General features: G+C 47.6%; 1 protein-coding gene across 1 annotated transcript in view; it reads left to right on the top strand.

Moving 5' to 3' along the window:
* GFPT2 (glutamine-fructose-6-phosphate transaminase 2) overlaps positions 1-24761 on the top strand; it is a 47863-nt gene that overhangs the window by 5774 nt on the left and 17328 nt on the right. The window contains exons 2-9 of the mRNA XM_058739726.1: positions 10270-10377; positions 11724-11822; positions 12352-12477; positions 16046-16104; positions 16747-16881; positions 19437-19498; positions 22190-22269; positions 22713-22830. Coding sequence (XP_058595709.1) covers positions 10270-10377; positions 11724-11822; positions 12352-12477; positions 16046-16104; positions 16747-16881; positions 19437-19498; positions 22190-22269; positions 22713-22830 — 787 coding nt within the window. The remainder of the gene's footprint in view (positions 1-10269; positions 10378-11723; positions 11823-12351; positions 12478-16045; positions 16105-16746; positions 16882-19436; positions 19499-22189; positions 22270-22712; positions 22831-24761) is intronic.

The raw sequence follows: 24761 nt of genomic DNA, 5'->3' as shown, positions 1-24761 counted from the left end.
TCATTTCAGCTGAGGAAACAAAGTTCCAGGGAGTTTACAAGACACAGGGGAGAGCTCAGACTTCTTCTGGCTCTGGGAACCCCGTCATATCTAACACACTCCTTTCCTCCCTGTAATGGTTCAGTTCATGGAAGGGTACCTCAGAAGGGGCTGGACTGGAGTTCTTGGGGAACAGACTCTGGGGTCAGATTGCTTGCCTTGCTATGTCCCCAAGCCACAAGAGCCCCTGCTCAGGGATGTGCTGCTAAATGTTTGACCACTGGCTCACCATGGCTAATTTCAGGTCATCAATGTGAAGTCCCTCATGGTGGAGTTGAGAAGAGGTGCATATGGTTGGCTCACGGAAGCCAGTCCTAGAAGTTCCCGAACCCTGCTGGCATCCTGCCCACAAGACCACTGCATGCACTCTCAGACAGACGGCTTCCCAGAAACCATCTGGGGAGGGGCTCAGGGCTGGAAGTGATCTTCCCACCTCCTCCTCCCCTTTATCACGCCATTCCTCCATCAGTTGGTCTTATTCACTGGGGGTTTCCCAATTTCACAGGAACCTTCTGGAAATTCGATGATGTAACATTAGCAGACAGTGCTTTTACATTGAAGGATTATTTTCATATTTAGTGAAATTTGCTCGTAAAGGGAGATGGACTGGAGGTTACAAACACCCTTGGGAGAAAGTTCTGGAGATTGATGCAAAAAGAAGCAAGTTGATCTGATCGGCTGCCTCTTTCGTTTTCCAAGGGAATATTTCACCAAAAAAAGTTTGACTTTATTTTTACGGCCAAATTTTGGCAGTTTAAACAAGACTTCACACTTTCTTGAAAGCGTGTTTTAGTACAATTTAGAGTATATGTTGTTTCTCCCTTTGCTCTTTGTGAAATCCTGAAATGACAAGGACAACAAGAACTTTTTTCTTAAAAATAGAAATGCCTTGCCCACATTTACTGCAGGAAGTGGAGTCTCCTGTTATCACAGGGATTCCAGTGGTGTGGTAAACTTTAACCCATGGGGTCCCAGAGAAGCCAGAGGCAGGGTGAGGCCGTCCTCAGAGGATCCAGTTCCCTCCTGACCTTGAGCCAGGCTTTGGGGTCCCTGTGTCTTTGTGTGAGAACACTGCCGTGGGACCTCTCGTCCTCTTGGCACCTCTGCCTTTGGTCTTGTTTCTGCGAGGAGGCAGCAGGAATTGTAGTCCCCACGCATCAATATGGTGCTGCCCAGAGAGGTCACAGCCTCCACTGTGGTCCTCTTGGTTGGCCCAGTGGCCTCCCTGACCTGGGGGCCTCACCCAGGAGAGTAGACCTGCTCCATAACTAGAACACCACATACAAATACCCAACAGGCAAACCCACACTCACAGCCACATGCACTCACACACACCCAACACTCAAACCCACACACACCCAACACTCAAACCCACACTCACACCTATACACACTCACACTCATTCCACACTCAAACCCACACTCACACCCACCCAACACTCAAACCCACACTCATATCCACACCTACCCAACACTCAAACACACACTCACACCTATACACACCCAACATTCAAACACACACTCACACCCACACACACTCACACTCACTCCACACTCAAACCCACACTCACACCCATACACACACACCCAACACTCAAACCCACACTCACACCCACACACACTCACACTCACTCCACACTCAAACCCACACTCACACCCATACACACACACACCCAACACTCAAACTCACACTCACACCCATACACACACACACCCAACACTCAAACCCACACTCATATCCATACCCACCCAACACTCAAACCCACACTCACACCCATACACTCACACACAACAGCCAAACCCACACACACATACCTAACACTCAACCTATACTCACACCTATACATGCTCATACTCATACACACCCACAGACACCCAACACTCAAACCCACATTCACACCCACACATGCTCATACTCATGCACACTCACACCCAACACTCAAATACAAATTCACACATACACATGCACACTCATACTCTCACACACACCCAACACTCAAACACACATTCACATCCACTCATATATACTCACACACCCCAACACGCTCACTCACACACATACACACCCTGATACTCAGACACTCACATGTATACACACACTCTCACAAACACACATGCTCAGGAATTTTGTGAGAAAGAAATCCAACCGGCATGTCTTCTGCCTGGGTGGAGAGTAAGCCGACTTGAGAACTGGACTAGTATCTAATCTGTACTAGGCTCGTGGACTAAGAAGGTCAGCCCCTTCAGTGTGGAGAAGCATGGGATGGTGGTGGAGAAAGCACCCTCAGTCCTGGGGGGGGGGGCGGGGGGGGTGCCCAGCCCGGCTGGGTGGTAATGTGCACCCATGGAGTGAGCCCCTAACCCTTGGGGGATGCAGGCTGGATCTCTGCCTTGAACCATCCACCCTCACTTACAGTGAGGGCAGGCCTTTCATTGGGAAGCTAATGCCTAGAGGGAAGGAGAGATTTTCCAAAACTGTAGTCACAGATTCATAATACAGACTCCAGCCTGCCCACTGTGAATTTGACCTCTTCCCTCATCCTCCAGGCCTCAAATAGCCCCTGCTCCTCTCCACCACCCCAGGCATTCCAAGGGTTATAAAGAAGATTCTAGGAGTTTGGTGCTCTCAGTTTTGGCTATGTGTCCAGGGGACTTGGCCTCCCGATTTGATCATTGTCATCATCTGTCACTCCAAGGCTGAGAGTCCCCTGCCTGCATGGAAGGACCTCATTGTGGTGCCTTTCATCCTGAGTTCCAGTATGATCTTTCATGCTATTTGCAGAGGTTGTGTTGGATCCCCCAAGACCCCAAGGTGAGCCAGGCAGAGGGGCCACTAGTCTCCATCCTGCCTTCATCTGGAGCTTTTCCTGGGGTTTAATTTGGCTTTTCTCCCTTTCACTCACTTTCCCCATGTGATTTAAGAGTAGGGCCCTGGGAAGCTGTTTGGAAGCTCTGGATGCCAGAGTGGGGTGTGGGCACGGGGCAGGTGCTGAGCTGGGGTGGTTGGGCAAGAGTGGCCTCTGTCCCAGGGCTAAGCATTTCTTTAAGCCACCTCAGGAGGGATCTTACCGTCTTGCCTGTGCAAGGGAGGGAGGGACACAGGAGGAGCCAGACTTGCTGTAGTTGCCGTGACCCGGAGGGGCAGAGAAAGTGGAGTCAGAAGCAGGAATGTCTGGTGAGGGCCAAGAAGGAGTCTCCCAGGGATCGAGAGAGGGCATGGCAGCATGGCCTGGACCCCACCAGGGGAGCTCAGAGGTTTTTTCATCAGGGTGGGCATCTCCCCCCAAAAACCAAGTCACCTCTATGGGAGCTATTTCTCACTCCTTGGGGTAGGACCGTAAGACAGGGCTTATGCTGATTTGGGGGGAGCACCAGGGAGACAACCTGCAGTCACTCAGATAGACCCGGCTGTGACTCACTACAAGAGCCAGAGGTACTCTGTCTGTCCATGGGAACCACAGCCTTGGCACAGGACGTCATGAGGATCAGACAAGATAAGGTTCTGAAAGTATTGGCTTCCTGTGCATCCCCCGCATTTTCTACATGGGCACCTCACACTACCCAGAAGTGGGAACACCCCTGGGTGACCCTGAGCCCGCCCTTTTATACATGGGAAGGTGTGCTCAGGCAGAGTTTCCCCTCCTTGTGGCCATCGTTCTTCTGGGTGAGCGGGACTGGGGAGTCATGGAGAAGTCTGCAAAGTCAGACTGGGCTGGATGACAATCCCATACCCCCGAATATCTCATTCATAGAGCCGCACATGGTAAAATAGAATATATGGGCACGTGGCGAAATATTGTAACCTTACAAAGAGCACATGTGGAGTGGAAAGGAAGTTTCTGCCCTACATCCAGTCCCCTCCTCAGGGGCAACCACGGCCCCCACCCCCACCCAGGTCTCGGGTGCCCTTCCAGAAATATGTGTCTCCCCACTCCTCCTTGCATAATTTACTCCTGTTCTATGAGCTGCTTTCTCCCCTGACACATCTTGGAGATGTAGCTAGTTTTCCAGGAAAACACCGAGCTTCACTTCATTCTCTAGGGAAGGCCACTTGCCTATGGTCCCATAGGGGCCCCACCACATGGCTGCGCTGCCACTTCCCTGGTCCCTGCCATGCAGCAGGCTGTCCCCAGTCTCCAGCACTGAGCGACCACCCTCCTGCACTCACACATACCCCACTGCGGAGTTATCTGTTGGATACGTTCCTAGCAACAGCTCTGGCCAACAGATGTGTACATTTTTAATTTTGAAAGATTGCCAAATTGCCTCCCAAAAAGGGTGCACAAATTTAAACTCTTGCTTCTTGTCAAACTCTTGGATCTTTGCTGATCTCATAGGTGAAAAATGGATCCTCACTGCTGTTCTTTTTACAGATGCAAGGGATTCCAGACAGGAATTCTGACGTGCATGGCAAAAGAAATGCCTGAGAAAAGCAGCTTTATTCCATTTCTTAAATTAAAAAAAAAAAATCTTTTGGGCGCCTGGGCGGCTTGGTCGGTTGAGCGTCCGACTTCGGCTCAGGTCATGATCTCGCGGTTTGTGAGTTGGAGCCCCACATCAGGCTCTGTGTTGATAGCTCAGGGCCTGGCGCCTATTTTGGATTCTGTGTCTCCCTCACTCTCTGCCCCTCCCCCATTCACACCCTGTCTCTCTCTCCTTCAAAAATCAATAAACATTTAAAAAAATCTTTTTTTGATGTTTATTTATTTTTGAGAGAAAGAGACAGAGCACAAGCGGGGGCGGTGCAGGGCGGGGGCAGAGAGAGAGAGGGAGACACAGAATCCAAAGCAGGCTCCAGGCTCCGAGCTGTCAGCACAGAGCCTGACGCAGGGCTCGAACTCACGAACTGTGAGACCATGACCTGAGCCGAAGTCAGACGCTTGACCGACTGAGCCACCACCCAGGCGCCCCAACTTTTTTTAAAATAGTAAGAGCATGGTGTCAAGGCCGTTTTATTTACTTCATCTCAGTAGAGTGCAGGGAGAAGCCTGCCAAGAGGGAGAGCTGCAAGGGGAGAGAGATGGTGCTTAGTTTAATGAAAGAGCTTATTGAATAGATGTCAGCATGCAAGAGATTTTATGTTGAAATTAGATTTATGCCTTCTTGCGCAAAGACCTCGGAAACCACTCCTGGCAGCTGCTCCCCCGCCCCCCGCCCCCCCAGAATATTCTCCCAAACTGTGCCCGAGTGGCTGGGTGTGGACACAGCTGGTGGTCCTCAGGACAAGGGCGCTTTAACCAGCCCAGCCGCCGCTGGGGCTCTGGCAGCAGCACCCCCACATTCCCACCAAGAAGGCTACTCTGGATCTGAGAGGCAGAGACACACTCGAAGAACATACATGCCTGACAGGAGTTCAGACTGCTGGCCGGCCCGGAGAAGGGGAGTTGCAGGAGACAGGTGGACAACAGAGGCCCTAGAGCACTCTCATGAAAGTATCTCAGATTTAAAACCTTTCCAGAGTTTGTACAGGGGCCTTCAAGTCATCTGCAATGCCTGTCAGCTCCCCTTCGTGAGGCGCAGCTGTAATTCTAGAAGGATTCCCGGGATGCCAGGGAAGACTCCAAAAATGATCAGACAGAATTGTCTCACGTAGCTCTGTGGTCTTTACGGTGACTGGAATTTGACCACGTTCCCCTCCCCTCCCCCCCCCCCCCGAGAACTTTGATATTTTGCAGAATAATTAATATTATGAAAAGTTTCACCCACACAGAGATTATAAAAATTAATGTTATGAAAAGTCTCACCTGGGGACACCTGGGTGGCTTAGTTGGTTGAGCGTCTGACTTCGGCTCAGGTCATGATGTCACAGTTCATGAGTTCAAGCCCTGCGTCGGGCTCACTGCTGTCAGCACAGAGCCCTGCTTTGGATCCTCTGTCTCTATCTCTGTCTCTGTCTCTCTCTCTGCCCCTCCCCCCTCTCAAAAAATAAATAAACAGCAAAAAAAAAAAAAAAAGAAAGAAAGAAAAGTTTCACCTGAACATAGATTGTAGTGATGGTTGAACAACTCTATGAACACAGAGTTGACCCTCGAACAATTGGGGAGTTAGGGGCACCAACACTCCACACATTCAAAAATCTCCAGATAACTTTTGACTCCCCCCAAACCCAGCTACTAATAACCTACTGTTGATCGGAAGCCTCACCAATAAGCAGTAACACATATTTTGAATGTTCTATGGAGTCTATACTGTGTTCTTACAATAAAGTGAGCTAGGGAAAAGAAAACGTTATGAAGAAAAGCATAAGGAAGAGAAAAAGATGTTTACAGTACAGTACTGAAGTTATCAAAAAAAGTCCACCCGAGCACTTCAAACCGTGTTGTTCAATGATCAACTGTACTGAAAACCACTGAACTGTACACTTGAAATGGGAGAATATTAAGGCATGTGACTTATATCTGAATAGAACTGTTCAAAATTTATAGTATTTCCATTAGAAGGTAACTATTCGGTTGTTTTTTTTTAATGAGCAAGGTGACAAAAATACATCATCTGCCCAGATGTGTTGAGGTCTGAAGTGTAGGGTAAAGTGTGAACTCCTGTGACCCAAACGCTCAGCAGCCCTATGGGGACAGGCGCCTTCGCTGGGGAGGTGCCCCAACTATACACAAGGCCTTACACTCAACGCCTCTCACCTGATCTAGTGTCAGCCAGGAAGACAAAAATAGCTGACCACCAAAATTACCCTTAGCCATTTTAAAAAGAAAGCATCTGTAACTGCTCAGAAAGCACAGTGTTCATGTTTTTTATAGAGAAATTCTGGGAGCACGTGGGTGGCTTAGTCAGTTAAGCGTCCGACTTTGGCTCAGGTCATGATCTTGCAATTCACGGGTTGGAGACCCGCATTGGGCTCTGTGCTGACAGCTTGGAGCCTGGAGCCTGCTTTGGATTCTGTGTCTCTGTCTCTCTCTGCCCCTACCCCACTGTGCTCTGTCTCTCTCTCTCAAAAATAAATAATAAAAGAAATTATATAGAAATTCTGCACTTTAATACTTGTGTGCAAATATATACTGTGTATGGTAACGCACAGGACGTAAGAATGAAAAATAGCATTAAATGTTTTTTTAATGTTCATTTATTTTTGAAGGAAAGAGAGACAGAGCATGAACGGGGGGGGGCAGAGAGAGAGGGAGACACAGAATCTGAAGCAGGCTCCAGGCTCTGAGCTGTTAGCACAGAGCCCGACGCGGGGCTCGAACTCCTGAACCATGAGATCACGACCTGAGCTGAAGTCAGATGCTTAACCAACTGAGCCAGCCAGGTGCCCCTCAAATTACCATTTTTAGCACCTCTGAATTTCATCACCTCTCTTTTGTCTACATCTAGAAGAATGAATTTTAGCAAATTAAATGTTCATATAATGTGACCCCACTCACTGCTTAGGGATACAACATTCCTTTAATGGACATTTTGTCATTCATTCAGATACACTATACTGATTTGAACCTAATCTTCTTAATGACTGGAGATATTACGGGAGGTTTTGTGTATAATTGTGGTCAGCCCTCAGGCAGGTTGTCCTCTCTGTGGTTCATCTTTGGCATTTCCCCCTTCCCCCCCCCCAGTTTTATTGAGATATAATTGACATGTAACACTGTAAAAGTTTTAGGTGTACTCAATGCTTTGCTATATGTATATATTGTGAAATGATCACCACAATAAGGTTAAACAACCATCACTTCACACAGTTAACATTTTCTCCTCCTGATGAGAACTTTTTTTTTAAGTTTATTTATTTATATTTGAGAGAGAGAGAGAGAGAGCACGGAAGGGGCAGAGAGGGAGAGAGGAAATCCCAAGCAGGCTCCACACTGTCAGCACAGAGCCCCATGCGGGGCTCAAACTCATGAACCGTGAGATCATGACCTGAGCCCAAGTCGGACACTTAACCAACACTGAGCTACCTAAATGCCCCCCTCCTGATGAGAACTTTAAGGAGCTACTCTTTTTGCATCTTTCAAGTGTACAATACAGTATTGTTAACTATAGTCAGCATGTTGTACATTACATCCTCAGGACTTACTTATTTTATAACTGGAAGTTTATGCCTTTTGATCATCTTTGCCTAATTCTCCCATCCCCTACTCCTCCACTTCTGGCAGCTACCAATCTGATCTCTGTATCAATGAGTTTGGTTTTTTTCAGATTCCACATATGAGATCATACAGTATTTGTCTTTCTTCTGTCTGATTTATTTCATGCAGCATAATGCCCTCAAGTGCCATCCATGTTGTTGCAAATGGCACCAAATGATATTCCATTGTAAATATTTATCCATCCATCTGTGGATGGACACTTGGGTTGTTTCTACGTGTTGGTTATTGTAAATAATGCTGCAATGAACGTGGGGGTGCAGATATCTGGCAAATTTTTAATCCTGGTCAGACCTTTCCAGCATCCCAGAAAAACAGTAGGAAAATTAAAAAATCAAATCATTGGGTGCCTGAGTGACTCAGTCAGTTAAGCGTCCAACTTTAGCTCAGGTCATGATGTCACAGTTCGTGAGTTTGAGCCCCGCGTCCAGGCTCTGTGATGAAAGCTCATAGCCTGGAGCCTATTTCAGTTTCTGTGTCTCCCTCGCCCTCTGTTCCTCCCCTGCTTGTGCTCTCTCTCTCTCAAAAATAACATTAAAAAAATTTTTTTAATCAAATCATTAAAATTTGGAAAATAAACCTTTTAACTCCATTCATCCCTGAGGAAGCCCTGCCTGGTGGTTAGGAGCATTTAAGTCCTAAGGTCGGGTCTCCTTGGTTCCCAGTCACAGCCTCCCAAGCTTCTGTTCTAGAAAGTAAAGGGAGGTAATGGTAAATACAGCCTCTGAACTTTGATTGACACCTGTATGGGAATGGTTGGCCCAGTGCCTGGCACATAGTGAGTTCTCAATAAGATGAGTTACTATGGGGTACCCTGGGTGGCTCAGTTGGTTAAGCGTCTGACTCTTGGTTTTGGCTCAGGTCATGATCTCACAGTTCATGGGTTCGAGCCCCATGTCGGGCTCTGTGGTGATAGTGCAAAGCCTGCTTAGGATCTCTCTCTCTCTCTCTCTCTCCTACCCCCCCCATCTCACTCTCTCTCTCAAAATAAATAAACTTAAAAAAAAAAAAGATGAGTTATAAATATTCCTGAAGGCCAGTATTGTTCATGATCCATACTCTTGCTTCCCTGATTAATGCAGATTTACAGTCGTTCTATTCCACATGCATTTATTGAATAAGGACGGTATGCCAAGACACAGTGAGAAATGAAAAAATAGAAGTGCCAGCCTGTGTCCTTGTCGGCGGATGTAGATGTCTCAGGATGCAAGAGCACTGGGGTGGCCCAAAACCGGGGAGGCTGGGGCCTGAACAAGCCTGCTGGGGGGGGGGGGGGGGGGGGCGGGGTCAGAGCTGAGCTTTGAGGATGGCAGGTTTTCCCAAGTGGAGCAGGGAGGACAGAAGGACAGAGGGATGTCAGGGTAGGGAACTTGCAGGGCAGGACAGAGACAGACCAAGGGTCCATAGTCTTAATCAGGGAGGGAGTGGAGCAGCTTAGAGAGAGCCAGTGTGACGGCTGTTACTTCCTATTTAGGAAAATGTTATTTCGAAATACAAATATGGAGAATAAAGCCAAATAAAATCTTGGAGTGCAGGCCTCCCTTGAAGGTAGGGATTCTCCAGGGGCCAAGAGATGATTTTGGTTTTGCTGTTGCGAAAGTAGCATTTATTGATGCTAAAGCTCCAGGCAACAGGGCTGAGCAGGAAGGAGTAAAGGCCTCAGCCCCTGTCTTCACCTGCTGCAGCCTCCTTCACCTGCTGTGACCTCCTTAGGACCCTTCCCGGGCATATTCTGTGCAAATCAAGGAATCCACATGGGTTGGGACCTCGAGATGTCCCTAGGTGGTTGGGTGGTTTGGCTGATCTTTGCTGTTATAAATGTTGCCATGGTGAAAGCCAGGTCACGTGACTGCGTCCGTAGGATAAATTCTCTGCGGTGAAATCGCAAGGCCAAGGCGTACGCATTCGTTCTTCACATGCTACGCGAGACTTCTCGTCCCTGGCTGGGCTGCTTGCTGGGCTGTCCTTCCGGAAGCAGAGGGGAGCACACCATTCTTCGGCTATGTCAGGGAAAGGCCACGCACGCAGCCGACAAGGCCTCCCGGGATGCCAGCTGGGTGGGCGTCCCCAGAAGCATTTTTTTTCCCTCAACACCAACCGAATGATTTACAAACATGTGGTTCCCCCTCTGTCAACAGGAATCTTCGCCTACATGAACTACAGAGTCCCCCGGACGAGGAAGGAGATTTTCGAAACCCTCATCAAGGGCCTGCAGAGGCTTGAGTACAGAGGCTATGACTCGGCAGGTAGGCCCCGCAGACTGCCCTCATAGATACAACGCTTGTTCCTGTCACTTGAGAACTAGAGAAAAGGAGGGGCGCCTGGGTGGCTCAGTGGGTTAAGTGCCCAACTTCGGCTCAGGTCATGATCTCATGGTTGGTGAGTTCAAACCCCACGTTGGGCTCTGTGCTGACAGCTTGGAGCCTGGAACCTGCTTTGAATTCTGTCTCCTTCTCTTTCTGCCCTTCCCCCACTCATGCTCCATTTCTGTCTGTCAAAAATACATAAAAAAACATTAAAAGTTTTTTTTTAAAAGACAAGGAAACTAGAGAACAGGAGAAAGAAGAAATAAAGGTAAAAAAAAAAATCTCTACCAAAGCTCTCGCATTAATATCTTTGTGTCCCTCCTCTGGTGACTGCTGTGCGTATGTTGGGGTGGTATGGGGATGTGGGGGTGTCACACGTAGCTACTTTTTGTTTTTAACCTGATCGTAACTATAGAATTGTAATTTTATGTCCTGTTTTCATTTATCTCCCACATCTCCCGTTACCCTAAACTCTTCCTAAGGATCTTGCTCAGTGGCTGCATAATCCTCCCCTGGGTGACTATCTCAGAGCTTACCTCTTCATCCATCTGACTGGTGGATATTTAGTCCACTTCCCATTTTTAATTAAGCAGCCTTAGGAGAAAGGGGGAGCCAGATATTTTCATATCCCTGTTAATTCTTTTTTTTTTTTTTTTTGTATAGTTTATCTGGAGAGAGACAGAAACAGCACGAGTGGGGGAGGAGCAGAGAGGGAGGGAGACAGAATCCAGAGCAGGTTCCACCCTGTCAGCACAGAGCCCTGCTCAGGGTTGGAACTCACTAACTGAGAGATCACGACCTGAGTCAAAACCAAGAGTCAGATGCTTAACCGACTGAACCACCCAGGCTCCCCTCCCTGTTCATTCTTAACGGAAAGCATGTCAGATGAAGGATCTTAGGAACACTAATGCAGTAGGGATGTCAGCACAGGGCATGGCACCATCAGTGCCCTCAAGCGAGCCCGCCACCTTCAGTGGTGGGCGTGGAGGAACCTCCCTCACAGGCAGGCTCCCGGGGATGCACCCTGGTTCAAACCCAGGTGAGGCGGCCACAGCCCAGGTCCCAGGTGCACCTCCCCTGTTTGCTGCCACATCATAATCTTGCTGAATCAACATCCTGAACGCTGTGTAGTTCTCTTCCAGGCTGCAAGCCTGGCCAACGGGAACGGACAAATCCACAGCACTGTGCAGCCCTCACCCTGGGTTGTACTCTGTAACAAAGTGCAGGAGACCAAACAAATCCCAATGCAAAAAAAAAAAGGAAAAAAAATCATGTGTGTCCCACAGGTGTGGCAATCGATGGAAATAATAATGAAGTCAAAGAAAGACATATCCAGCTGGTCAAGAAAAGAGGAAATGTCAAGGCTCTTGATGAAGAACTTTACAGTAAGTGGGACACATGCCCATTCAAAGCAGCATGGGTCAGTTTAAAGTCTTTTATTCCAATAGCATTCGAGACTAAAAATATTCACTTATCCAAGCATGGATAAATAGAAGGAGAGTTAAGCCTACATCATAAAACTGTGTTTCTCAGAGTGTGGGATTTGTTTTTGTTTTTGTTTTGTTTGGGGGAATGTTGGTTTTCTGAGGTTTTTTGTTTTTCTAGGAGGTGGTGCATGATAATTTTTTTTAATATTTAGTACGTATGTATTTAATTTTTCTGGCAAATGATACTATTTTTCCATTTATAGTTATGATCTATAATATTCTTTTTAAAGTAAGCTCATTTTGGCTGGTGACTTAGGTTACTGATAAGCACTAAGTAAACTACAGCAGGGATCTGGCAGAAATCCCCAGGGTAGGGCCTTTGCAGTCCAAGGTGGGATGTGCTTTTGACGTGGCTGAGGTGTGTCCATGTAATCATGCCACCTCACCATAACAGTAATGTGTCAATGATTATTTTTCTTGCTTCTAGAACAAGACAGCATGGACTTGAAGGTGGAGTTTGAGACCCACTTTGGCATTGCCCACACGCGCTGGGCTACCCATGGGGTCCCCAATGCTGTCAACAGCCATCCACAGCGCTCAGACAAAGGCAACGGTATGTAGCGTGGCCCTGCGTCCCCTTCCTGAAGGTTCTGCCTGGCTTTGACCTGTGCCACTGTGGATCCACACCCACTGCCAACTGGCATGCTTCTCTCCCTGCCTCATCTTCCCCGAGGATCCAAACAGATAGCACTGGGCCTTAGACAGGAGGTGAACTCAGCCTGGCTCCTGGGCAGGGCTGACCCCTACCCAGGCCTCTACAGGAAAACAGTGGCGACTTCCCATGACTGCTCCCAGCTTCTGAGACCCAGCCTGAGTGCAACTTGGCAGCATGAGAGGTCTAAGAGTCGGGCACTGTTCCGCAAGGGACTGTGTTGTTCTGGAGGGCTGGGTGCCCGAGGGAGGGATGGGTTTCATTTCCCCAGAGGAGAGTGGTCTTGAGCCAGGGCAGTGCTGATCTCGGTTAATGTCTGAAGTGCCTGCTCCAATCCTGGGCCCTGCCATGAGGCCTCAGCTGCCAAAGGCTTGAGGTTTGGAGAAGCAGAGACTGTAGCAGGCAGCCCAGGGCCTCCCTCCAAGCAGCAGAGCCCTCTGCTTGGCTTGTGTCATGTTTTTTAAATATGAGAATTACCAAACCTGAAAGTCCAGACTTTTGTTATTCCTTGAAAAACTAGAAGATATGGTAACTGGGCTCACAGTACCTTGGAGTTCCACTGAAAAAGCAGTGGTCTAGGGTCACAGAGAGTGACCCCACAGAGAGTGGGGACATGGTGACTGCTCAGGGCAGTCACGGGGATACCAGGCCCTCTTTGGTGAGCTGCAGGATCCCTGGTTCTCCCAAATGCCCCAGCTTGTGGGTCCATGTCCCATGTCCGGGCCCACAGGATAGTTCTCTTCAGTGACACCCCCAGGCCCTCTCATCAGAGAAAGGCTGGTAGGTCTGGAGATTCCAGTGGGTCTCCGTTCTAGGTTAGGCATGATTAGGTCAGAAGCCCCCAGTGACCCACCCCTGGGCATGATGGGGGAGGGTGACCGGCAGAGAGAATGACCTCTGGAGTCCCTTGGGACCCCCATCCCAAGACATTCCCTGGCATAGTGTCAGTTCTTACCAAGCCCCATAGTAGAGTAGAAATCAGATCCACCAGAGTCGTTGAGGAGTGCTTATTGGCAGGAAACTTTAGCTAAACACTTGGCAAGAGTCACTGCAGTTCATCGTCATGGAAGTTGGGCCATAGGAGAGACTGGCACCTCTCTGCTCAATGTCCCTTACTCCTGGGAACACTGGCTCATCCTGCCCAATTTGGAAGGGAAGGACTCCTCTGGAGAATGGAAGGAGAGCCCCATACCTCCTGCTTGGCAGAACAGCTGGAGAGAACCCTGGGCGCTGGGCTACACATGCATCCACGTGGTCGGGGTCTTGGGTAGTGAGGACAGATCCTTGGATCTGGTCCATGCCTTGAACCATAGGGCATCCCACTTCCGGGGTCAGTGCCCCACATCCAGGAGGGGGACAGCAGACCCCATGGTGCTGAGGACCTAGAATGTTATTCCAGCCAAATCTCAAGCCAGATACAGAGGTTGACCCCTGGAGCAGTGGGGCTGGTGGGAAAAACTGTACCAAGACCATGTACCCTGAGAGGTTGCCACCCTAGGTGATAAAGTGAAGCCTCACTTCAGTGTAGTCGGGGATTCTGTGTCCCCAAAGCAGGGAGGCTCCAAGCAGATCCCCCTGCCCCACACCCAAACTTGAAAATGCCTGCCCTGACTCAGGGTGAGTAATTGAAAAGAAAAACATGAGAAGTAAGCAGAGATTCGTAGAATTTCTTTAGCAACTCATCAGGGATAACCGAAGAGCACATTTTTGAGGAACACTTACACCCAGGAACAGCGTTGCACAAGAAAATTACACAAAGAAGCATTCGTAAAGAAAACACAGATTCTAGGAAGCCAACTACCGATGAGAAGACAATTAAATGAAAAAATGGGACAAGGTTAAGAAAATAAAGCAACTGTGTCACAGTCAATATGAAAACTATCGGAGAGGTGGATGAATATGGAGACAGTGAATAGAGATCCAATAGGTGAGTTACTGGTGTCCCCTAAGAAGAGAACAACACAAGTGAAATAGTAAAAATAAAATAAGATAAAATAAAATAAAATAATAATAATAGGTAAAGCCGTAAATGAGTTCAGCTGTGCCCAGCACACTTGTCGAAAATGGCTTTTCTATTCAAGCCCTTCCAGTCTGTGTGTGACTTCACAAGTATAACAATAGGCTGTAAAAAAGAGGGAGAGAGAGAGAGAGGAAATTATGATAAAAACAAAGAAAAACAGTAAAGAACTAGCCTGTACTGACCAAAAACTGAATTAGAGATCCAGAGTTTCACTGAACAGTAATCTTTATGAAGAACACCCACCTTCTAGATGCATCCTTGTGGAATTACTGAATGCCAAGGATGATAAAGGGTCTATCATCTAGGCCCAGGAGGAAAGGGAATTCCTTACCCAGAAAAACTCTCAGGCTGCTTTTAGACCTTCATGTTATCCATCAGCTATTTATTGAGGAAATGCAGTGGTGACTGAGGCATATCCCTCTTCCAGGGTTGGCCAGGGGGTCCCCTCCCCCCGCCAGCTGGGGGCAAGGAACCCTACTGGTGCTCAGAGAGCAGGGAGGAGCCACAGCAGGCAGACCCTGTAGAGAGAAATGCTCATGGCCATACAAGAATGGGGGTGAGCCCAAAGATGCCAGAATTTCTGGGGTCACCCAGAAATTTTTAAGTTTATTTATTTAGAGAGAGAGAATGGGGGAGGGGCAGAGAGAGAGGATCCCAAGCAGGCTCTGCACTGACAACAGAGTGCCCGACCTGGGGGTCAAACTCAAGAACCGTGAGATCATGACCTGAGCTGAAGTCAGACCCTTAACTGATGGAGCCGCGCAGGCACCTGAAAATCAGGATTCAAAATTTCAAACTTCACTCTTTTCACAATGTGGTGTGGATCAAATGGAACACATGTGGATTGCTAGCTTGTGGCCTCATTGAGCCTAAAGCCATTTCAGAATGCCTGAACTAGTTTCTGGATGCCAAAACACGTTTGACGATACTGTAGGCCACAGGTCAGAGGTCTGTGCGTAGTCAGGTTGGTAGGTGCTTTTAACCCAAAGAGAGCAGTGTATTTCCTCAGGTTTAAATTGTAGTCATAGGGGCACCTGGGTGGCTCAGTCGGTTAAGTGTCCGACTTCGGCTCAGGTCATGATCTTACGGTTCGTGAGTTCGAGCCCCGCATCGGGCTCTGTGCTGACAGCTCAGAGCCTGGAGCCTGCTTTGCATTCTGTGTCTCCCTCTCTGTCTGCCCCTCCCCCACTTGCGTGCACATGCTCTCTCTCTTTCTCTCAAAAATAAATAAATGTTTAAAAAAATAGTTTAAAAAAATTAAATAAAAAATAACTTGTAGTAGATGGTAACACGTCCACTCTCATCACCGCTAAGTGATGTTTGCTCACAGGAGTCTCTGTGGGAGGAAAGCTTGTAGAGAGTTTCAGACTGTCAAATCGTTGTCCTTCACTTCCGAATTGAACTTCACCTTTTCATAGCATTTCTCTCTTCACCAAACTTTTCTTCCAGAGTTTGTTGTCATCCATAATGGGATCATCACAAATTACAAAGACCTAAGGAAATTTCTGGTAAGCTACTTCCCCTGGGTTAACATGTAAGTCAGATGGTGTCTATCTTCCCCAGAACTTTCCAACCAGCTCATTTCCCTCTGGAAGCAAAAGCAGGAGCTGAGTAAGACCCATGTCACCACATTGGACATAAACCTCATCCTGGCTCCGCCACCTTTCCAGATCTTGCAGGAGAAGATAGCAGGGCATTTGCATGTCCCTCAGGGACCACCGCAGATTCACATAATCAAAAGAACATGAACTTCCTTTTATTAAAGTATCTGCACTGCCTAACATATCGACTCATACACCACATGGAATGTGGGGTGAGAAGACAGACAGTGTTTGTCTCACATATGAAAAGGTTGCGGTGTTGGTTGGGATGTGGGTGGGTTTGACTCAACATATTTGATCATTTTGACTGCTGTTATTTTGCAATGTCCAGATTAATGGCGAGGACAGGCTTCTGAGGCAGGATGATCTCAGGGAATACTGGAATGACTCAGCTTGCTATGTGATTCTGGCCGACATTTCTTACCCCCCGTTTTCCTTGTTCTTATCTTAAGTCACTGTGAGGGTGGATCATAAGGGAGGAGAGGGAGCTGGCCAGGCAACATTATGCAATGACCGTTATCTAACACTCTGTCCAACGAAATATTCCAGGAAAGCAAAGGCTATGAGTTTGAGTCAGAAACAGACACAGAGACCATCGCCAAGCTGATTAAATACGTGTTTGACAACAGAGAAACTGAGGACATTACGTTTTCAACACTGGTCGAAAGAGTCATTCAGCAGCTGGTGAGTTACCAGGCCCACCTGTGTACATAAATCGCCCTTTCATTCCTTCACTTTTCAGTAGCGTTTATGAGCCGAATTTGTGCAAAGTACCTGAGGATTAAAGATGGCTTGACTACAGTGGTGCCTGGATGGCTTAGTTGGCTAAGTATCTGACTCTTGATTTTAGCTCAGGTCTTAATCTCAGGGTCATGAGTTCAGCCTCGCATTGGGCTCTGTGCTGGGCGTGAAGTTACTAAAAACAAAAAAAGTCTACGATGTCTGGCCTTAAGATGTTACATCATGGAGAACTGAGAGAAATCCTGAGGTTTTGGTAGTAAATATCGAGTAAGAAGTGGCTTGTTCCATCTTAACCCCTCTGAGTCCGTGATCAGAGCTTCCCATCATTGGTTCCTCATGATGGTGCACTGCACGCGGGACCTTTGTCATCTTGTCCACTGTGTGTGCCATTAGTTACATACCCAGGGTGCATTGAACTGATGTTGGAGACTCAGAATTGTAGTTTTTCCTCCAGTTTCAGTGAAGTGATTGTTCATCAAGGGGCAGAAATACCCACATATCCTTACTGAGCAGAGTTGGAAGGAAAAGGAAGTAAAAGCAGGTGTGAACTTTTGAGAAGTTTGATTCTAGAGAAAGAGTGTCAGGAAATGGCCCAGTGGTGGTGGGAGAGTCTTGCAGTTCTGAGGGAAGACTGTTTTTTGTGATAGGAGATACCAGATCAGGTTTGTGTGCTTATCCAGGAAGAGAGAGAGAGATTGGTGATGTCCCAGAGGGCTGGACCCACAAAACTAAGCCCCAAGAAGGGGCACATGCTGGGGCAAGGGCGGGGTAGAGGGGGAGTTGTCCACAAGGACGAGGCACAACAGACTCAGGCCGTGTATGAGATGGTAGGGGGAGGAGGAGTGGTCTCCAGATTTCCCAGAGTCCATCCTCCTGGGCATCCCTGCCATCCAGGAGCTCCTCCGACACAGGGGCAGCCTGGAGACAGCATTTGGGGCCAGGAATCTGGAATATCCAGGGTCAGAGGGTACAACACTATGGTTTAAAATATATCACCCTCTGGTATTTTCAGAGCCTTTTTCATAAATAAGTCTACTGTCAAACACTTTGCTCCCATTTTTGGAAGTCATAATTTAGAAGACATTTATAGACAAGAGCCTGTCCTATACGTAATACATAGTATAATTACTATGTAATTTACAGTAAACCAGTTTGGTTTTGCTGCACAGTATCTTCTCATTTCCATTTGTAATTTTAAATTTTGGAAATGCCTCCCCAGTGATGACAGGTGTAAATTTCAGTGATTTCTCTTAGCTGAAGCAATGAGGGGCTCTTTGGGGCTCTTTGGGACTGGGAAGTGTTTTTCTGTTCAGTACCACGTTATTGTTTACAGAACTGGCAGGGTAAACATCAGGCTTCTGGGCAGTTTTAAAGGCCCCTAGAGGCCTGGGGATGCTGACTCTGGGTCCCTCTGGCTGTGTGACTGAGTTGGCAAACTGGCCAAGGCTGCGTGGGGCCTTGGGTCTGCCCAGGATTCCAAAACATGGGGCATTTCACATGAAAATCCAGACTTCTAGCTGGTTATACATAACCCCAGTCTACTAGGGGCATGGTAAAATTAGTACAGGGTGGTCAGAATGTAGGAGAGAATTTTGCACCAGGGATTTAAATAGAGAATTTGGAGTCTTGAGTTAGGAGAACTAGGTTTGTTCTGGTTTGCACAACGCAACAGAGGGTGAATGACAGTCATTGCTAAAGAAATAATAGCAACACTAATAACAACCCATGGCACTGTTGGGTTTTTCATATGGCAGGCCACTGTTCAGAGCACTTAAAGTGCATGAGCTCACATGGGGCACCTGGGTGGCTCAGTTGGTTGAGCGTCTGACTTGGGCTCAGGTCATGATCTCACGTTGGTGAGTTCAAGCCCCAACTCAGGCTCACCGCTGTCAGCACAAAGCCCACTTTAGGTCCTCTGTCCTCTTCTCTCTCTGCCCCTCCCTGCTCACACATTCTCTCTCAAAAATGAGCAACAAAAGTACATGAGCTCACAGAAGCCATGCAAGGTAGAACTATTCTCATTTCCATTCACCACGAGGCACAAACTAGGCAATTGCTCAATTAAGGGGTGGAGACAGGGTTTGAACCCAGGCTCTACTGTGTGTCATGGAGTAATCCCTTTCGTTCTCACAGTTCCAGGGCAGGACCCCTGGCCACAGTTCTCATTTCCTGAGGCTCTAACTGCCCCCATCCACCCAGATCATCACAGAGCGGGGAATCGCTCCTTGTGGCCCTGAGCAGGGGTGGGTTCTGCTGAGCACCATGAAATCCACAAGTTCTGGTCTTTGGTTTTTCCTCGTGGTACAGACTGTGTCACTTTCTTCTCCTGACATCACCCTGAAAGAGCTGTCCTGCATTCAGCACCCTGAGGAAGGAACCCCAGGACCACCCACTGTGAAGAGTGACCCCCCCTGTGGGGTGGACCAGGCTGCAATAGCCCTGGCAGCTCAGGTGGGGCCAGAGCACATGTGGCTCACTCTTATTTGCTGTGTTTACAGGAAGGTGCATTCGCGTTGGTTTTCAAGAGCATCCACTACCCGGGAGAAGCTGTTGCCACCAGGTGAGGCAAAACACATTGACATTTCAAGAACAAATAAATAAAATAAGATTGCTTAGCTTGAGACAACAGGGGAGAAGTGAGACCGTGGCTTATGCACCCTACCATCTCTGTGGCTGGGCTTCTGATTTTTAAAAGAGAAAGCAAAAAGTTGATTTTTTATTTGAAATCTCCAGATTTTCAGAAGTTGACAACAAATTCAAAGTAAAAATAAAACTGTATAGCAAGGGGCAGATCCAGGTTGCAGTTCAGTTTTGGAGATGCCTTCTGGAAAAAGCTTGCAAAATTATGAACGTGAAACTAGGAACAAGTGAACATTAATTTGAATCCAGTAAGAAGAGGCCTTGAAGGCCCCGCGCTCAAGCTTCATCACCTACACACCAGAGGTCCTAGAGGGCCAGCCGACATGTCCCTCTGTTGGACAGAGCCACATGGCCCCCAGTGATGTGTGGATTCACACAAGTGGGAGCATGAGTGCCATCCTGTTATTTTATATTCAGATGAACTGATTATCCATCTGTCCATCTGCCATCAGTCTGACCATCCATCTACACATCTACCTGTCCATCTGTCCTTCCCTCCCTCCATCCATCCAACTGATATTTGTTGAGCACTTAGTCTATACTGGGTCCTAGGGATCTATTAACACCTGACCTAGTCCTGTCTTTAAGGACTGGACATTTGTGCAGGAGGACAGAGCAGGGCAGAGGGTGTTGATACTCCGTGTTGGGGGCTGGGAGGCAATGCATTGGGGAGCCTGAGGGGGTACAAATGTCAGCCTTTGGGAGGTAGCCAGAAGCACCAGTGTGAGCAAAAGGAAGGGGCCTAGAGTGAGCTCAGCATTTGGGGATCTGACCCAGAGCAGCTTGAGTCCCCTTCAGAAAAAAAATAGAAAAGACCCTGGTTGAGGGCACAGATGGGGTCACCAGGGACACGCCAACCCTTGCTCTTCAAAGGAGCCCCTGGAATGTGGCCCAGATTCTATAATGAAAGCAGCGGCTATTTCCAAGATACTTTGTAAGCTCGTTCCTCATGGTAGCAGTCATGGGGGGACTTTCTGCTCTTTCAGAAAGACAGACTGACACCTGCTGTGTACCAGGCATTGGAGACAGCAGTGAGCAAGGTCGTGTACACTCTGCCCCTCTAGCTCCAAGGGCTGGTGGGGAGTGAGGATGTTGGCAGAAGCCCTGCTCTGCAGGGTCTCAGGTGCACTGTGGACTGAAAGTTTCATTCTGAAGCCTCTGAGGAGCCATGGAGAATGCACCTGTGGCCTGGAAGACACAGAGAGAACGAGGCAGTCCCTCACAGACAGTCATATTCTCTAGGCAGGAAATAATGGGAATGTATCATGATTTAATTTTTGTTCAGGATAGGAAGGAATTTACCGCTTGGCATTCAATTTCTTCAATCATAGAATTATAACAGACCGCTTGTCCCTATTAAATTTAGAAACCCTGGGGCACTTGGGTGGCTCAGTCAGTTAAGCAGCCGACTTCAGCTCAGGTCATGACCTCACGGTTCATGAGTTCGAGCCCCGCATCAGATTCTGTGCTGACAGGTCAGAGGCTGGAGCCTGCTTCAGATTCTGTGTCTCCCTCTCTCTCTCAAATATAAATAAACATTAAAAAAAATTAGAAACCCCTTTTAAAACTTGATACTATCATGGTATTACTATTTTAAATGAATGCAAAAGAAGGCCATGTGAAGAAGCAATAAAGCTTTATATTTCTAAATTGTCCATAACCTGCCGGCTCTGTAACCTCCTGGGCAATCTTTGGGATGCCTCGGGAGCATTATCTGAGGCAAAGTTCAGAGAAATCATAGAGCTCTATCTACAACAATAAAATCTGGGGGAGACGTTTGCAAAGAAAATTAGGTAACCACAGTACTTTCTCATTGTCAATGTTATAAAGGCCATTCGAGCTGGCTCTCCATTGTACCAGAGCCATGTCTCCTCTGCTTCAGATATGATAAAAGATGGTCCAGATTATTCAAGGTGCTCACAGCCCTTTCTTCAAAGCCACGTACTTTGTCCCCCCACTTGGGGAAGTTGGATGCGGGGCTGGGAGAGGAAACCTGAGTTTGAAGCTGCAGGAACTCCCACAGAGGAAACATCACTGTCCCCTCTGTGACGGAGTCCAGCTCGTGCAGGTCAAGGAATTGAAACTTCTCCCAGGAGGTGACACTCAGAGACAAAACCACCCTTGAAAGTGTGTTAAGTGGCCCACAAAGTTGAGCAGATCCAAAGCCAGTCATCAGAATGCCCCCCCAAAGCTGGAGAACAGCCGAGCTAAGCAAAAGGGGCGGGGAAGGGGGAGGGAAGAGAGTCTTCAGACAGGTCATGGGCGTCCAGGGCTCCTGCTTTAAAGATGGCAGTAAATAGCAGCAAGCTGGAGCCACAAAGTGAGGGCCTACTGATGCCTCAGCCACAGTGATCTAACCATGTGGGGATTCACTGGGCAGGTGGGTGGCACCATGAAAGCGAGCCAGAATTCTGCCAGTCGGTTGGTCCCTGCCCCAAGCCCTGGGAGCATCTTCCTGTGGCTCAGGAGTCTGTCCTGTAGGATCTCAACAGGACACTTTCCCCTGTTGGAAGGGCTAGATGCGGGGACCCCTCCTCAGTGCTAAGAGGCCATCCAGCCCTGCCTGGGGTGTTGAGACAATGAGCAACTCGACTCCCTGTTGTCTTTACAGGAGAGGCAGCCCCCTGCTCATTGGAGTGCGCAGCAAATACAAGCTTTCCACGGAACAGATCCCCGTCTTGTACAGGACACGTAAGTTTTTCGAGAAGGCCTTGAACAGGGCAGGGGGCTCTCGTGCAGGCAGATGTCTTCTGTCTGCCGGGGCCGGTCCACATATGGCTCCAGGTCAAAAAGGCTTTCATGCAACTGAGACTTGGGTCCCTTTTTGCAAAAGCTTTTTATTATAGATATTTTCAAACACATACACAAGTCCAGGGGAAGGCATGCAGCTCCATTACATAAAGGCATCCACGCTCTGGTATGAGTGTTGATTTGCTTTGTTTTGTTCACAGCCATTCAAAAAGCTCTTGCAGTGGCACTGTGCTATTTGGGGATCATTTTCACGATTTGGCTGATGCAGCCAAAGCTAAAAATTGCAGATTTCTCCCACACATATTCAAAGGGGAAGCTGGCGCCTTGCTTCATGTTATTCAAACAAAATAGTTTAATGTCACTTGCAATCCTTCCTTCACCAGGCAATTTCGAGAACGTAAAGAAGATCTGCAAAACAAGAATGAAGAGGCTGGACAGCTCAACCTGCCTTCATGCCGTGGGCGATAAAGCAGTGGAATTCTTCTTTGCTTCTGACGCAAGGTAGCTAAAGCTTGTTTCCTTTCTTTGCTAGGATTATGTAACCAAAAATGACTGCCCAGACACCACCATTTTTCATTTATCCCCGCTTTTCAGCTGTTTTCTTACAGCAAGGGGCAGGGATGATGGCAGATTTCAGTTCTCTGTGACCTTTCTCCGAGAACCTCAGAGAACCACTGAGAGCACCTCATGACCAAGGGCAGGATTCACTGACCTCCACAATGTTTTGGGGCCTGCACAGAATAATTGAATTATTTGCCAACATTTTAAAAGGGGGGAGATTTCACATAAAATTCTGGGTTTCTAACTTCTCTGGAAAATCAGCAGATCTGAGCACCCTGGGTTGTGCTCCCTCTGGCCCAGGATGTCTGGGGCCACTCAAAGGCTATGCTCCCTTTAGCTAGCTGAGGCAGGTGTCTTCAGACCTTTGGTCCTTCTCTCACCCCACCTGACTCTGCCTGAGTCTGAGCACTCATGATGAGAGGGCCAAGACCTAGGAGTGTGGTCCAAGTCATTTCTAAGTCCATGTTCTCATTAACAGACAATACTTCTGAAATTTGAGGAAGTCTGCTTCATATCCATTTTAGTACAAAAAATTTATACACATCCATATACACATACTCAGAAAAGACCAAAACACTTTCCTGGTAGTTGAAATACAAAACACTACCATAAGGGTGCCTGGGTGGCTCAGTCAGTTAAGCGTCTGACTCTTGATTTGGGCTCAGGTCACGATCTCACGGTTTGTGAGTTCGAGCCCTGCATTGGGTTCTGCACTGGCTGCTTGGGGCCTGCTTGGATTCGCTCTCTCACTACCTCTCTGCCCCTCCCCGCTTGGGCTCTCTCTCTCTCTCTCTCTCTCTCTCTCAAAAACAAATAAACATTTAAAAAAATTTTTTTTAAATCCAACTGAAAGCCTGTTAGAACTAATCCTAGAGGCTAGTCAGAGAATGAAGATGTGGAAATCAGACATCCCAGCAGTTCGGCTATCAGCTGAACAAGGCTGCAGAACCATATCCACCCCGTTTGCTCTTGTGCTTCCTCACATGACTGGCACAGTAAACCCTCAGCAAGCCTTTCTTGAACAAAAACCAAAAAAAAAAAAAAAAAAAAAAAAAGTAATCTATTTACCCGAGCTAGAAAAACTATTTTAATCCCTTAAGATAAATCTTAATAAAAATAGTCCAGAGTGTCTCCAGAGAAGACTACAAAAGTCAGCAATGAGAAACAAGACCAGATTTGAATAAAGGGAGAGAGTCCACACTCCTTGGTAAAAAGGCTTAATATTATTTAAAAAAAAAAACTAATTGGTTTAAAGTTATTTTAATAATTAAAAATTGTTTTTTAAAGATAACTGACTCTCCTTAATCTGCAAATTTGATGCTATAATTAAAAATCCTCACGATTTCTTTGCTTATTTAGGATTTGGAACTTGGAAAGATGATTTTACAGTGTATGGTGTGTAGACCAGATATGGGTGACCCTCCCAGATACGGAGGCACACTGTAGAACCCGCAGGGCAACAGTAGCCAGTGCTGAGGGCTTCGCCAGGATGGTCTCATTTAATAAACACAACCAGGGCACCTGTGTGACTCAACTGGTTAAGCGTCTGACTGTTGATTTCAGTTCAGGTCATAATCTCGCAGTTCGTGGGTTTGAGCCCCGAGTCAGACACTGTCAGCACAAAGCCTGCTTGGGATTTTCTCTGTCTCCCTCTGCCTCTCCTGTACACTCTCTCTTTCTCTCTCTCTCAAAATAAATAAGCATGGAAAAAAAGTAAACACAACAAACTTCTAGTGAAGGCACAGTGATCATCTCCCATTTTACAAATGAGGAATTTGACATAGGGGCTCAGAGGGGTCATATCTGGGCTGCTTGAGGGCACAATGCTGGTAACAGAAATAAGGATACCATATTGGGTCTGTCTAACTCCT

Source organism: Neofelis nebulosa, chromosome 1 (genome assembly GCF_028018385.1).
Source record: "Neofelis nebulosa isolate mNeoNeb1 chromosome 1, mNeoNeb1.pri, whole genome shotgun sequence".
In the NCBI taxonomy this organism is placed as follows: Eukaryota; Metazoa; Chordata; class Mammalia; order Carnivora; family Felidae; genus Neofelis; species Neofelis nebulosa.
This window is presented reverse-complemented; position numbering and strand designations above follow the sequence as displayed.